Source organism: Canis lupus, chromosome 14, assembly GCF_011100685.1.
Source record: "Canis lupus familiaris isolate Mischka breed German Shepherd chromosome 14, alternate assembly UU_Cfam_GSD_1.0, whole genome shotgun sequence".
In the NCBI taxonomy this organism is placed as follows: domain Eukaryota; kingdom Metazoa; phylum Chordata; class Mammalia; order Carnivora; family Canidae; genus Canis; species Canis lupus.
In genome coordinates, this window is record NC_049235.1 from 46005291 (window position 1) to 46021644 (window position 16354).

Sequence of the window (16354 nt, forward strand, 5' to 3'; positions counted from 1 at the left end):
TATCCATCGGCCTTGCATGTCGTTTCCACTTCTGTCCTGCCGGGTCGGGACGCACAGACACCCAAGCACAGGCCACTGATGTCGCGGGCGCCTCGCCCCTCGGTCCGCTCAGCCGGCCAGGGCGCTGTCGCGGCCCCGCCAGAGGGGGACGCGAAGCGGGGAGGGAAAAGTTGCTGGGCCCCTCCTGCGCCCCAGCCGTCGCTCCTTCCCAAAGCTGGGGCGCCTGGGAGACAGCAGGGTGCAGAGGCGCCCCTGCGCCCCATTCTCTGTCTCCAAGGTCGGGGCAGCGCAGCGGCCGCAGGGGTCCTGTGCATCCCCGCTTAGGGGAGGGAGGGATCCCCCGGGGGAAGGGAGGAGGCGCGGAGCGCGCCCCGCGGAGCAGACGCGCCCGCCCGGCCCGGATCCGCGCCTCGGCGCTGGCGGCCGCCCCCGAGGGGCTGCGCGGAGGGCGGTGCGCGCGGCTCCCTGCGCCCGGGCGCCCCCAGCGGGATCCGGGCCGCGGCCGGTGCGCCCCTGTGCCGGGCGCGGGAGCGAGCGCGCGCGCCGGCCGGCCGGGCGGGCGGGGAGCCGGCGGGCCCGGCGGGGGTGGGGGTGCAGGGGGGAGGACGCGGCGGCGGCGGCGGCGGAGCGGCAGCGCCCCGGGCAGTAGCTGCAGCCCGGGCGGCGGTGCGCGGTCGGCGGCGCAGCGCGCCTCCTCGGCCTATCTCGGGCGGCTCCGACATCCCCCTCCTCGGCCCCAGCTGGCGCAGGGCGGCGGACGGCTGAACCGCTGCGAGCAACTCCCCCACCCCCCCCCCCCCCAAAAAAAAAGCCGCATTGGAGGAGCCTGGCCGCAGGACCCCTCCTCCCTGGCGCCCCTCGCCCTTCGCCCCCCCCCCGCTCCCGGGCGCCCGCCTCCCTCCTGCGCGGACTGTCTCCCGACTCGCCGGCTGAGAGCCCTTTCCGACTGCGAGCGGCGGTGCGGAGCCGAGGCGGCGGCGCGGGACCTGCAGGCGCCCGGGATTCCCTCCAGGTGACGATGCTCTGGTTCTCCGGCGTCAGGGCTCTGGCTGAGCGTCCCTGCCGGCGCTCGCCCGGGATTACCTGCTGCGTCTTGCTGCTGCTCAATTGCTCGGGGGTCCCCATGTCTCTGGCTTCCTCCTTCTTGACAGGTAGGGGAGGGGGCGGGAGGGACCGGCCCTCCGGGACGCTGGCTTGGTACCTGGGAGAGGAGGCGCTGGCTTGGCCCCGGGGACCGGAGGGTGGGGAGCGGGCACCTGGGCGCCGGGCCCCCGCGGGCCGACGGGGATGGAGCGGAGCCCGCCGCCCTAAGCGGGGGGAGGCGGCGAGGAGGTTCGGGATGGAGGACCGAGAGGCTGTGAACATCAGCCTGGTGATCCGACACATTCTGTTGGGATTTGAGAAGTGTCTTCATTGCGGTTGTTTTCCTCGACCTTTTTTTTTTTTTTTTTTTTTTTTTTGATCGCTTCTCCTCCTGTGCGTATCAAGGAAAAAATTCGCACCGTTTTCCACACATCCTTCTTTCTCACTCTATAGGGTTTCAATATAGCTTCCGTGTTAGGAGTGCTTTTTAAAGCGCTGGCTCTCCAGACTTTGAATTTAAAGAAACTGTCACATTTTAAAAGGGTAACGCTAGCAGGATATTATAATGATACGCTCTCAGGCAGGTGAAGACCTCAGCTGCTGTTCTGAAGGACATACTTTACTGACACCTGGTGCAGAAAAGAAAATATTAAGTCATTTCTAAGAGAAGAGGGGAGAAGATTATTTCAAAAAGTGATTGAAACTCAAAAGACAATCCGAGGCAGATTCATATAAAGACCTATTCATTGACGCAGTCCTGAATTTTGTTTATCCCTATTGAAATTTTTTTTCTTTTTTGCATATGGGGGTATGTGTTTAGTTGAAATACCTTCATCAAGGAGGAGTATTTTTAAAGATTCAGTGAAATAGTTGGATTTGTGCTTCAGCCATCTGAAAGCAGAAAATCTATATATGACAGTCTTTTTTTTAAACATGAAATAAAACTACTTAAAATAATATTGGGGGGCAGGGAATTTGTTTTTGTTGAGTTTGGTGATTTAAAACTCATCAGGAATTTCTGAATTTAGTGCTTCAAAAGAGGATTAGTGTAAAAATTTAAATGTTTGCAATAATGCCATTAAGCAAAATGTAAATGAATTTTTCCCCCTTTACTTCAGGTTCTGTTGCAAAATGTGAAAATGAAGGTGAAGTCCTCCAGATTCCATTTATCACAGACAATCCTTGTATAATGTGTGTCTGCTTGGTAAGTATGGGGATCAGGTAATGTGAAGTCAATTGCTCCTTTGACAAGGTGAATCCATTACATGTAATAATATAACCAGATCTTAAAAATCATTTTTAGTCATTACAAAATTGAATTGAATTCAGCTGAACTGCTGAGTTTTATAACTTTGGTACTTTCTATTTCATGAGGCTTAGGATTCTTACTTTTGACATCATCCTTACAGAAAAAAAAAATTAGGTGGACTTTGTATAGCACTGTCCTGGTGATAATTATTGTTGTCTGTTCCCAGAATGGCTGTTGCCATCAATTCATACTTGCCATCAAACTTTCTGCCTTGGTTCTATCGCATTAGTGCGAAAATGATGAGATAACATTTAGGTATAAAGGACCAGGAATAAGATATGTGACAAGGGGAAAGAGAGGTGACAGTCACAAAGAAGAAACCTGAGGACAAGATGTAATCTTGGATTTCTTTGCCTGTTATGCCCTAAGATCTCAAAAACAGCCTTTATATTTCTGATCTGGAAGCATGACTCAAAAAAGACATGCTTAAGAGAGAATGACACTTGGCTGTCAGCTGCTTAGTTAGCACGGGCAGTGGCCAATAGATTAAAAAAAATAATTTGTTTCGATTTATTTTAAGAGTTATTGATAAGATCTAATGAGTAACCACATGGGGGAGATTAAGTTATGTGAACAAGAAGTTCTGAGATGAAATAGGGACTCACCAGGAGCAACATTTTTGCTTGAGAGTGTTTACATGCCAATCACTATTGGCAAAACTTAGTTAAGAAGTACACATCACAAAACCCTGCTGGAGAAACATTCAGGCAGTCAGATGCAAAGCCCCAAAGTGATAGATGACTGCTAGTTATCAGATCAATATGCTGTATGGAACTGGGGAAGGGATTCTTCTCAATTTAGGTAGAAAGCCAAGCCATCTGGGTTTCAACTACCCAAACCTTTTCATGACAAGGGATGAGGTCAATGTTGCAAAATGATAAATGAGTGAAGGTGAATGCCTGTATCAAATGATTAGCAGGTTCTGAAGACTAAGGGAATCGACAGAAACAGAAGTAAAAATGCAGTACGTGTGCTGAGATGGTTAAATATAGGACAGCCGAGAGGGGGGCTCTTTGGATTTTGTTTATGAGTTGCCATGTTAATTAGTGATCCTTCCCTAAAGGACCTGTTCAAAAGAAGCTTTGTGTTTAAATTTCGTATCCGTAGTATATTTACAAATACAGTGTGTAGAGGGTGGGGGTGGAGGTGGGAGAGATAACCTTCCCCCTTCGTTGATCTTATCTGTATAATATGAGTGAATTGTTTTATCTTAATCTCTTAAGATTTCAGGGGAAATTCCTGAGTAACATTTAAATGTGCTTGGAGCCCCACATGTGAAAATACTGTTTTTCTCCTTAGCAATCTTACTACTTAGAAAGCTTAAATATACAATTTGCAAACTGTTCCCGAGTAACATTACGAAAAATTCTACACAGAGCAATCTCCCTTTTCAGTATTCTCCTCAGGATGTAAAATTGTGCCTTTCTCTGAAAGCACAGCCTTACTGATAATAAAATAGATGTGAGAATCCTACCATTTTGAAGCTGAAATAATGACTCTGAAGAGAGAAGATGAATCAGTTGGAATTCACATAGGAATGATTATTTATGCCGGAAAGGTATTGATTAAGTTGAGGAGGACTGTCGATTCATTTATATCTTTAACATTTAGAAGTATCTGACTTGAGTGAGAACAGTCAGAAATCCTTTCTAAACACACGAAGTCATGACTTCGGCCACCCAACTTGTTATTTGTAGGATGCTTCAGAGTTCTTTCAGGAGCTGAAAGGTTCAGTGATATGTTATCCTGACCTTGCAGGGGGGTAGGATTATGGGACCCAAGCTGTCATCGTCAGTGCTTCCCAAACATTTGTAATGACTTGATAAAATTGAGAAGGAATGGAGGACTGGCCACTTCTGTATCTGTGTCTGTTCTTGGAAGTTTCCAGGGGATCCACTGGAGACCACAGATTTCAAAGCACCTCGGACTGCTGTAAGGCTGGTTGGCATTTTTATACTTAGGTTGGAACATGGCCATATTCAGCAGGCAGATAATATCGATAGTAACAACATTTATGAAACGCTTTACTTGCTGGCACTTCCCTAAGCCTGCATTATTTCATTTAACCTTCACAAAAATCCTTTAGGACCTTTTGCTCCCATTTTACAGAGGTGGAAATCGAGGCTAAGAGAGTCTCGTAGCTTGTGAAGTTCATATTTTCATAGATAGAGCTGGAACTCGCTCTCAGTTTCATCTGTCTCTAGAGTATATACCTATAATCCAGTGGGACAGGCTATTCACTTAGTTAAAGATATGAAAAAACAAGAAAAAAAAATAGAACAATTGTGGAGTTATTTTACTTCTTGGTGCCGCATGAGTTATTTTGTTTTTTTCCTTTGAGTCTTTTTGGAGTTCAGTTAGCTCACATTTGTTAATCACATTATATGAAAGGAAAATCTCGTTATGATTTCGGTTGACCTGCAGGGAGCTTTAGTTGTGAGCTAGTTTTATGTATGTACATTAAGAGGGTATGTAATAGTCAAAACTGTACTTTGGATAAAGAAAATAGTCATATTTAGTTTGTGTTGGTCCAGCCTTTTGGCAGAAAGGTACCTAAAGCTGAGCACAAGCTCATATCTTATTTCATAACATGTACAAAAAAAAAAAAAAAAAAAGCTAACCTCAACGTATGCTTAAAAAAGACGTAAAATGTTACAGTTGGGAGGAAATAGGTGGCACAAAGTCCTGTATATAATTACAGTGTAAAAGCTTGAAAACCCCACAAAATCAACTTGGCCTGATTTAAACTTTTAAGCTCTGAAATGTTTTGAAGGTGGAATGAACTCATTTCTGTGGGAATTTTGAGGATGACAGCGGGGGTAGTGGCTGCGGCAAGCAGAACTGAATAATTGTATTCTCATTTATCCTCATCTGCTGAGGCCCAGCATCTTGCCAGAATCAGCTGTGATCCAAGAATAACCTGTCTGTTAGCTGATGATGGATATAGTTTTAAAGTGGAGGAATCAAAAAGCTTCAGTTCATCTACTCAAGGGGAAGGTGAGAAATTGGACCACTGTCATGAAATTGAGGGAATCTGGTGGGCAGTTGAGATTAAAAATGCAAGTGCTCCATTGTTTAGTTGGAAGGGAAAGCATGGCTATTCCTCACCTTAAAAAACAGTCTTTTATGGGGCGATTTTTTGAAGGAAGGCTCAGACTTACTGCTGTTTTGTATCATTCCCCCTGCCCACCTTTGCTGGAACTTGTTTTCCCCCCAGAATGCCTAGGAAAACACTAGGTGCCTTTCCTAAATACAGCTGATAAGAGTCAGTCACACTCAGATAATGAATCCAAAGCAATTCTCTGGATTTTGGGCATCCCCAAATCCACCACATGTGCCTGGGAGGGGGTACTCCTACTTCTTGTCCCTTTCCACCTAACTGTCACATAAAAGGAAACAGGACAAGCCAGTGAGTTCGGCCCGGTACTGGAAACCTGAGAAAACTTTGGGGGCCAGGGCTCAGAAAACCAGAAGTCAGTCAGAGCTTAGTTTGGCATACATTTTGTTCAGCAAAAAACATGATTCTGAGGTTTAAATTTCCTCTTTTAAATCCAGAGGCGCAATGTAGAAATGGACCCTCTGCTCATAAAAAGCGATGTGAAATTTGGTGTTACAAGAAGTGGGGCTCCACCTATCTCGGAGTCAACCGAGTGGTGAGAACAGTGGAGACTTTGTCTGCTGTCTTCTACTTTCTAATCACAAAAATCCTCTGTCACTAAACAAGTAGCTACCAGCATCTTCAGTCCTCTGGGGTGCCTTATCTCTATAAGATCCTCATGTTTTTTTTATTGTTTAAATTAGCTGGCTACAGAATAGATATCTATTATCTGAACAAGTGTGAGACACATGTTTGAGAATGAGGGAGATAATGTATCAGGATTCAATTTGTGTGTGTGTGTGTGAGAGAGAGAGAGGGAGAGAGAAAGAGTGAGAGATGGGGGGAGAGAGAGAGAGAGAGAGAGAGAGAATGTGAAGTAGTCCAGATGTGTTCAGATACTGCCCTTGGTATGTGCACATATACATAGATTGTCCTATTTTTTGAAAATTATTTTGTATCATGTTTAGACTTTGGATGCTCACTAGGGAGGTGATCAGGATTTGTTTGTTTGTTTATTTTCTGTGTAGAAGGTGTTATGGTCCGTTGCCTTTCCATAAAACAGGGTATCCAGTAGAGCAGTTTTAAGGCCGGGGGAGGGGGGGGTGGTGGGTGGGGGTAACTTATTTATAGCATTGTGCTGGCAAGTTCACCAGTACCAGCTCTGAGGCACTTATTTCTATCCATGCTTTATTGAAGTTAAGAGAGGCAGAGCAAATGTCCTGAGGTTATCCAGTTCCTAAGAGACAGACTGGGATGTGGAGCCAGTGCCTTCTCCACTAAACCAACTTGCTTTTACTAGTTGTTTACTATTAAAAAAAAAAAAAAGTGTTAATACTGCCAAGGGCTTCAGGGAGTTATTTCAATTTCTGCAAAGCTGACATAGGCTCTCCTTGGGGCGGTTAGAGTGATTTTGGTCTTGTAGCACACACCACGTCTGGAATTTGGGGGGCCCTTTCAAAGGCAGACCCACGGTTCAGGCAGCTTTTTGCCTGGCATTGCATCATATTTTGGCAAAGAGCTTTGGCGCTGGCATCAGGCAGGCCAAATCTAAGGCTCTGTCGCTCACCGGTGGGTAAACTTGGGAAGGTTGCCTTACCTTTCTGAGGCTTGGTTTCCTCATCTGGAGAGCGGGATAACGACAGAAGCTCAGAGAGCTGCCGTGAGAATGAAGCGAGAGGCAGCGTGGAAGGCTTGGCCCAGATTTTGGCATGGAGTGAGCTCTCTAGAATGATTCATTGTTGTTGTTGTTGATGATGACATTATTGTTTAAATTCTTATTTCCTCACATGGAAGAGGATGCAAAGTTTCATCAGAATAGGGAGGAAAAAAAAAAAAAAGCAGCAGCATGGGAAGAAGGATGCCAAGCCCACCCATCGTTATGAATGAACAGGGCTAAGTCAGGAGCATTTGTGGGGTTTTCTGTCCCTCCAGACTTGGACTGGGCTGATCTAGGCCGCTTCCTTATTGGTCCAGTGGTCTGCGAGCCCTGGTATAAGTTTTCCCCTTGCTCTCCATTAAACACTAAAAAAACTTTCCATGGAAGAGGGGCCTCGTTTTTTCTGCAGGGTATTTACATCTCTATGCCTGTGGGGTCACCTTCACTTGTACTTTTATTGGCAGAGGGATAGAGTTGGGACTCAGGAGCGAGCGCCGTAATTCTGGAAAAACCGCCTAGTGGTCTGGCAGCGTGGGGATTTTCCTGGCCCGCCTCGTGGAAGTCTCTCAACCCCGTTCCAGACCTGAGTGGGGTTTTGCTGCCTATTTACTCCTGTGCTCCCCTTCCCTGCCCCATCCCATGTTAAACATGCTTTCACTTCATTTGTAGACTCTGGCCCTTCAAGTGGGCACCAATGGTAAGCTGTGTTTTCAGGGTAGGAAATAATGCCGAGGAAGAGGAGCCCTTCTCCAGCCTGGGATACAGATCTGGTGAGGCGGAAGGAGAGGACATGGTCAGAAAAGTCAGGCAAGGAAAAACGATGGAAAGTAAAGTCAGTTGATAAAAATTTGTTGCTTAGGGCGCCTGGGTGGCTCAGTGGTTGAGCCTCTGCCTTTGGCTCAGGTCAAGATCCCAGGGTCCTGGGATTGAGTCCCCGCAGGGAGCCTGCTTTCCCTCTGCCCATGTCCCTGCCTCTTTCCGTGTCTCTCATGAATAAATAAACAAAATCTTAAAAATAAAAAGTTGTTGCAAAAATAAAGGATATCACTTTTTCACACCCTCTTCTGTGGCACTTCTGTCCAGCTGATGGTATATTGACTCCTTTGTGATAAAAAGAATACGAGTAACACTACCTTTCATGGCACCGGGAGGTCAAGTGTGCTCGTTGAACTTGGTTAAGATCAGCAAATGAGCTGAGTGTATATTTTAAGACCTCTTGATTCCCAGTTCTAATTCTATAAAATGCTACTCAAAGCACTGGGGATAGCAGGTTATAATTTCAATAATATTATTCTTTCTTCCTTCTCTCCACACTTCATTCTCCCCTTTCATTTTATTTTATTATCTTTAGCCTTTTCTGTATTTGGAGCATTGTGCTGGTTGGGCACCTCAGGGAGGCAAAGACCAATAGGACAGATTCTTGCCCACAGCCTAATGGGGGAGAAAGACCCGTGCGTAAATAAGTCCCACAGAAGTGACAGGAAAAGCACTCTAATACACTGGAACCCAAGTACTGAGGGAGTTATAGTTGAATTCTGACTGGATTATCTGGGTGGAGGAAGGCTGGTGTTGGCACAGCCCTGGTGGAGGATAGGCACAGAGGAATGTGTGCCTGGGGCTTGGGGAAGTGGCAGGGTCCCGAGTGCATGAAGATCTGGTAAAAGCTGGAGTTAGAAAGCTTAGAACCAGCCAGGGGAGGACCTTGAGTGCAGTAGTAAGGAGATCGTTTCCACTCAGGTAACTGGGAGGATTTCGTATTTTGGTGCAGCTACATGACCCCATAAGATGTGTTCTCTCTAAATGCCTGTAGGAGCTTTTGTGGGTATATTTCAAAGGTGGGAAGGCTGGAGTTTGGACAGCAGACTCCAGGGATGTGTTGTGGTCAGGGGAGAGCAAACAGCAAGCTGCTGAGACAAGTAGCATGGGCAGTGGGGATGGAAGGACACATTGGGGTAAACCAATGTTGCTGATTCTTTTGAACTTCTTTAGCCACCTTCCAGTTCTAGAATATACAGTATTAAGGACTCCAAGCCATGCCTAGCACTGTATTAAAATACAGTGTCATTATGGTGGAGTGATATGCTAGGGTATTTCTGTAGCAGTCACTTTGCTAATCACTTGGCATCTCTAGAGGAGATTGCTGCCACATGAATAGAGAGTTTCTTTCCCAGAACTCACTTTTCAAAATTCTGTTTTTTGTTCTATGCTATTGGATGACTCATTTGGCAAATTATTGCATCTGGTAAATATTACCATGATAGGATGTGTTCTCAGTGGTGGCACAAATTTTATATAATAATAAAAATTGGGTAGCTCACCTTAAAAAAAGTCTATCAATGTGGTAGGACCCCTAGACTTGCAGAGGACTTTTAGAACCCAAGTTCATAGAAACAGATGGCAAAAGTGAGAGATGGGGTGAATTAGAGGGAATTTTGAGAGATCCACCAGTGGTATAGACAATGTAGGAAGAGAAGAGGTCATTGATATGGGTGTGTGAGAATGAGTTTAGACCTGATGAGTTGGCTTTGATATAGACCTTCCAAGTAGAAGAGCCCAATAGGCTTGGTAGAGAAATCAGGACCAGAGGACAGAAATTTGTTAACTGCCTGAATTAAAATACACATCAAAAACTCTGGGAATAAATTATTTGTCTAAATTGAGCTTTCAAGAAATGGGCCTGCAAGAGTAATCTTCTAATTATTTCTTCTAAAGGGTTATATTTAAGGGGGAAGGTAGAAAAGGAGAAACCCGTGGCAGAGATTGAGAAGTAGTTGTAGAAGAAGGAGTAGAACCAGGAAAGTGTAGGCCAAAGCAAAAGGTGCTTGAAGAACAAAACGACCAGTGGTATTAAATATTGCAGCGTTAGACGGAAGAGTCTAGGATAATATCAAAAAAAGAACTTTCTCATCATCTTATTGGACTATTGGAAATGATTAGAGGTGGTGCCCACCTGTCTAGGACCTGCTGTACATTTTCACATGGACTAGAGTTCATCATAGATGGAATTTGGTGGAACCCCGTTTGATAGAAATCCAAAGTGAGATTGCTGTAGGGATTTTGAAAATTTAGTGCAAAAATAACAAATTTTCCAAACTTTGATTTGGAAAGATCTTAGCAAAAGTGAATAAATACCACACGAAATTTTAAAAGGTACCAAAACAAAACTAATTTCATGGATAAAAGTAATATACTCTTCCAAACATCTTTGGAATGTTTCTATAGTTATGTGCAAAATGGACAAGGCCATGTTGAGGCTATTATTATTATTATTATTATTAATAAGAGCAACAATATAAAAGAGCCTGGCTAATATAAAATCTTACCATTATAAACTTTCAAGTTTGTTCTATTAAAGCTAATAGTGCTTTAAAAAATATTATGATATAATGTAATCCCGTAGCTAGATCTTCAGGAAAAATATTTTCTTCCTTCACTAAATTCTTAATATCTGCTTTGTTATTGAAGTACAGCTATGGAATGGCAGCCTTGGTGTCTGAAATGATGGGTTCAAGTCTCATGGGGCCCACCTGGTAGCTGTGCATCACTGAACAGGTGACTTGTACTCTCTGAGCCTTAGTTGTGAGTACTGGGCAAGTCGCAATGGTGTGTGTACCCTTCAGCTTCATCTGTAAAGAGGAATGATAATACAGACCCTAATCTGTTGACTGGAGCCATTAACTGGGATGATGTGTGTGGATTAAATGCACTGATGTTTGTGAAAGGCCTTTGGGAACAGTATAAATGGAATTATTAAGGGCAAGAATTTGAATAGAGGAAAATGAAGGGTATGCCGTAAACCAGTTTTTAGCAGATAATTGAATGAGTATATTTTTGGGGAACAATAGTGTCGTGATTCCTATGTCTACTCCTTAATAGTTGTAAGGCTGTGAGTGAATTGCCTAATATTCTGTATCTTTTTGTCTTCATTATAGGGCTTTGGTCAGAACTGTGGGTTAAAACATGTAAAGTTCTAGGGGCTCCTGGGGGCTCAGTCAGTTAAGCGTTTGACTCTTAATTTCGGCTCAGGTCATGATCTCAGGGTTGTGAGATTGAGCCCTGCATGGGGCCTGGCACTCAGCAGGGAGTCTGGTTGAGATTTTCTCTCCCCCTCTCCTTCTGCCCTTCCCACTGTGTACACTCTGGCCCTGTCTCTCTCTCAAATACATAGATAAATAAATACATAAATAAAATCTTTTTTTTTACATAAATAAAATCTTTAAAAAAAAACCCCAAACAAAAATCATGTAAAATTCTTAGAACAGGGTCTAGAATATGGTAAGCACTTCTGAAATGATAGCCACTGCCACTATCACTGTCAATGCAATGCTTTTAAGAAGTGATTAAATGGACTGTTCTTATTTCAATTTTTGTCGACACTTGTGAAATATGTTTACTGTGAATTTCTGTCGGGGTAGACAATGGAACCTCAATAGAGGTGACTGCTATCTTTTCTGATAAAAGATGGAGAACGCTGGTCGTATTTGGGGCTTAGCAAGATGGGTGACTCCTCTGTTTTTCATCTTCAAAGGCTCACCTGCTTGGTTGGTGTCGATCTACAGATAGTTACTCACCATGTTGCTTTCATAGTGAGGTCTAGTTGTCCTTTCACAGCACTTGCCATTGGATCAGGAGGTGGCAGGTGGGAGGCAAGGATGTAAACCTAATTGCTGAGTGGACCTGCTGAGCCTGGCACCTGTGAGTTCCCTCCATTTGAGAGTGTGCAGAGTCCTGCTCTCAGACCAACCACAGTCACTCATGCATGCCCGTGGTGTGGGACTTTACCCTTTACAGGCTAATCCCAGATTCACTGATGGGACTGGATTTGGACATGCGGACCCTACAAATCCATGCAGCTTTGTATGTTTGCAACCTGCTGTCCCGTCACCTGCTCCGAGGGTTTGCGCCGTCTTCTCTTCCACAGCATGCTCTGTGTCGTAGTGTAGTTTCCTGGGTGAATTTATGTCTTACGAGATGAAGTCTGCAAGTCTAAGAACCTTGTCCAGTCGTCTCTGCAAGCCCCATATCTTCAGCGAGAGGTCTGCAACCTTGGGACTTGAGTAGGAGTCAGGCTGGAGTTTCCTGTTTATAGTTTGGGTTGTTAACACTTGAGCTAGCTCCCCCTAGAATGGAACTCCAAGTTCCAAAACATGATTCTCCCAGAGAGTTTGTCACAGAAGGTCAACCCTCTCTATAAAAGACATCCTAAATAATCATTACAAAAACACATTTTTCCCTTTGAAAGGAATGTACTCACATTTGAAAATCTAGAGTCCTATAGACATTAAGACCTGCTTTTCTTTGTGACAAAAGGAACGTTCTCTCTTATAGAAATACCCTACTGTCAAACGCAGCAATGTGTGTGACAGTACAGGAGGTGTGAGAGGGAAGGACCTGGGATTATCTCACTTTTGCTTTCAAAAGTCTCAATGAAATATGCCTCCCCATCCTGGTTGCTCCTGATGCTGGTCATTTCCTCCCCCTTCCAGTGAGGCTAGCTCCGAAACCTTGACACAAGCCTTAATGTTTATACTGGGTTTTGGATGTTAGCTCCCTTGGCTTCTGGAAGCTGAGTCTGTTGAAAATTATGTTTTTCTTTTAAGGACAAAGGCCTTATTGTATGTACATGTCGTGTAGTGTAATGAGGGTTTTTTTTTTTTTTTTTAATGTTAAGTAATGGGTGGTACTAACCAAGATCTGCCAAAAGAGAAGTTCAAAGGTAGGTCTGTAACCCGAATGGCAGTTTTAAGGTTTCACGCAGGTAACTCAACAAGAGAAAATGAGAAGTTGGGACAAGCGGCATCCTCACTGACCACATTGTGTTCCCCAAACGCCCCCTTTGATGGAGTAACCGTAAAACGACTCTGAAAGAGGACAGTGATACTTCCCAGAGATACTTCAAAGAGAATGACTGTGATAATAAAAATAATAGAGATGACAGTTGTTCCATTTTAACTTACAAAAGCAAGCATTTCCAAAATACCTCTTGTATTCTTGGTCAGATAAATAGGTTTTGGCTGGATGGTTTTTCATGGCTGCTGAGACTGTCAGGCATAGGCTGAGCATCTTACTTTCAGAGCCTGTGGGGTGGGCCTCTCTGGTCGTGCTGCTGGCCCTTTCAGCTGTGAGTGACCTCAGGAAGGTGGTTTCCAGCCACAGAAAGGAGGCATGAAAACCAGAGGGCCCAAAGCTGTTCTTGTATTTCTTTGGGCCTCAGTGAGAGTCATTTTTAGAATCTTTATCTTAATTTTTTTCCCTTTCTCTATAAATATTGCTTTTTTTTTAAGCCAATCCTTCATAGGTTCCTCTTTGAGAAATCTGTGGGCCCCAGCAATAGCATTAAGGTTCCTTTAACCCCTCACTGCTTTCTTTATAGTGAGCAAAGAAATGAGATTTGCATCCTTTTTCATATTTATTTTTAGAACGTCTTATTGGACAATACCTGGGGGATTCCTTTTCTATTTTATTTTCTCATTAAGCAGAAGTGTTTGAGGCAAGATATGACAATTGCTCCCTCTTGGGTCAGATGCACCTGCATTGTGTTTGTGGTGCTTGAAGCTTCTGTCTCTGGTAGATCCTAGCTGTGCCGTTTGACTGCCTCTTTCTATCCCTTTAACTTTCAGAAGTTCAAAAATCCTCAAGGCTCTCCCAGCCTGCTGGGTCTCTCCTGCTTTGTGGATTTGTAGTGTAAAAGTGGTAGCATCAAGACATTTCACATAGCAGTGTTTCTTGGTCTGGGGCGGGGGGTGGGGTGGGGTGGGGGGAGACACCATTCTCTAAATGAGAGGACATGAAAGATTAATCAGATGTTCTCCCACTTGAGAGTGGTCCTGCCAAAACAGTTTAGGGTCTCACCATGTACCTGTGTTTATGCTTCTTGCGGGGAACGGGGCCTATGGCAATTAGGATGTGGCAATTTCCTGTTTTCAAGCACTTGTGAAACAATGGTTCTGTGCCCAGTGGGACCCACCAGAGGTGAGCTCCCAGTCCCATTAGCACATAGGTGAGCACTGAGATGGAAATTCCTTTCCCCTAAAAGGTGACTCAAGTCAGAATTTGGGGAAGAATTGGATGGCTGGTGGGGGGTCGGGGGCAGGGATATGCCCTGTTTTCATTAATCCATTAATTCATTAATTCTGTTGTACGAATTAGCCATTCTTTCTTACTCGAATGTTCTGGAAATGCATGTACCAGAGAGCAGTGATTTTCTTTTTCCTGTGAGTGTGTGTGTGTGTGTGTGTGTGTGTGTGTGTGTGTGTGTAGGGGAATACTTGGGATTTATTAAAAACATACACTTTTTTTTTTTCTGTTTTGTATGAACCATACACTGGACAAGGGCAAATAGAAGCTTGCTTAAGGTAATTTACACACAATTTGGCCAGGTTACAGACATATAGTGTTCCCAGGTTTTGGTGTTTGATTGATGCATATGAAAATTTTGATATTTGGTGTTGACCTACAGAAACTGCAGTTTTTGGGGTTCAACCTAATACATCCTTTGAGCATCTTAAGGCTTTTTCACTGGAGAGTTACTCTGACAGGTTATTGCAATGTAGCTGAATGAGGGGGCCTTTAAATTAAGGGGGAATTCACACCGGGTTCATAAACTAAACATAAAATGTGATGATGTAGGGAAACACTAACAGCTGTCAATCTCTGAACCCCCAGCTCTGAATTCATGGGCTCTTCTGTACATCCTCAGACCCCTTCTGATGGTAGTAGGGGTAAAGAGGGAAGCAATATTCACTCTCCTTCCTATCAGTGAGAGGGAACACATGACAGTGTGCGCTTGGCAGCGAACATGGGAACTGAGTTGCAGGACTGAAGGAGGAAAATGATTGATGGTCATTAAGCTCAGAACATATATATTGAGCATTTATGTTAATAATGGCCTGAGGCACCATGAGATTGGAAAACCTTTTAAAAAAATTAACAAAAAGATTAAATTATGTTCCAGATAGTTTTGAAGTTAGATATCTTTTATTGCTCCAGAGTTCTTTGCAAATTGGTGAACTTAGGTAAGTTGTGGATATTAACTCTTGGTTGGAATATTTGATTAGTCAGAACCAATTATTATTCTTTGTGATATGTTATATAAATATGTGTATATATATACACACATACTATATATATATATATATATATATATATATATATATATATATTTAATATAACAGTTAGTGGATCTAGTATGCAAACTACCATCCATCACTAGAGTCTGAAATACAAGTGTGAACGTGGGATTGAACCAGTAGTCATGTGGTGTGGGGGGAGGCCCTTAGAGTGGAGGTTTGGCCACTGGTGACAAGGAGCAGACAATTGTGTTCCCAAGGCTGGAGGCCTCTCCCTCTTCCTGGTCCTCACTCATATACTTTGACATGATCCCTTGTGTTATGTCGCACTAACAAGTCAGTGGTAAGGATTTTGCCTTTGCCTCTCAGTTTGTAATGTGCATAAATACCACAAAGGAGCTTGTTAAAAATGCAAATTCAGGGGTCCTCCTCCCCAGATTCTGACTCTGGTGGAGACCAGAGAATCTCCATTTTTAAAAAAGATTGTATTTATTTATTCATGAGAGACACAGAGAGAAGCAGAGACACAGGCAGAGGAAGGGAGCAGGGATCCCGATGTTGGGACTCGATTCTGAGACCGGGATCACACCCTGAGCCAAAGGCAGATGCTCAACCGCTGAGCCACCCAGGGATCCGGAGAATTTCCATTTTTAATAACTCTTCCAGTGACTCTAGGCAGGGGCCAAATTTTGAAAAACTCTTCCCAACTGAGGTTAGTGGAAAGAGAAGGATGTATAAACATAAACATAAATATAGGTAAATTCCCCCAGTGGAGCGATATGTTAATTAGGGGTTAGGGACAATTGAAGTTCTCTTATTGGCATAAAACTTAACAGTAGGTCAGCTCTCATTTACAGAGTATTATTTTTGTGGGAGCTTTCACACAGTTCTCTCGCATATTAATGGTATTTATTGAAGTGCTGCTTTTTCTCTCCATGTCCTTTCTCTCTCAAGCCTCCTCTAGTCACCCGATCGGAATTATTCATTTGTTCTTTGAAGACTTATGTTGGTTACTCTTATTATAACCCTTATTCCTGCCTACCCTGCAGTTTTGTTCATTATTTGTATGACCATCTCTCCTGTTGGACTTTTAGCTTCTTCACAACAAGAATAGTGTCTGACTTCTCACTACCATTGGA

General features: G+C 44.0%; 1 protein-coding gene across 2 annotated transcripts in view; it reads left to right on the forward strand.

Moving 5' to 3' along the window:
* Positions 1-861: 861 nt before the first annotated feature.
* BMPER (BMP binding endothelial regulator) overlaps positions 862-16354 on the forward strand; it is a 244690-nt gene continuing 229197 nt past the window's right edge. Inside the window, exons 1-2 of one of the 2 annotated variants that reach the window (XM_038557315.1) lie at positions 862-1012; positions 2202-2287. In XM_038557315.1, coding sequence (XP_038413243.1) covers positions 2273-2287 — 15 coding nt within the window. In that variant the 5' untranslated portion in view covers positions 862-1012; positions 2202-2272. Of the gene's footprint in view, positions 1152-2201; positions 2288-16354 lie in introns of both variants that reach the window. The other variant, XM_038557314.1, reaches the window with a different exon arrangement.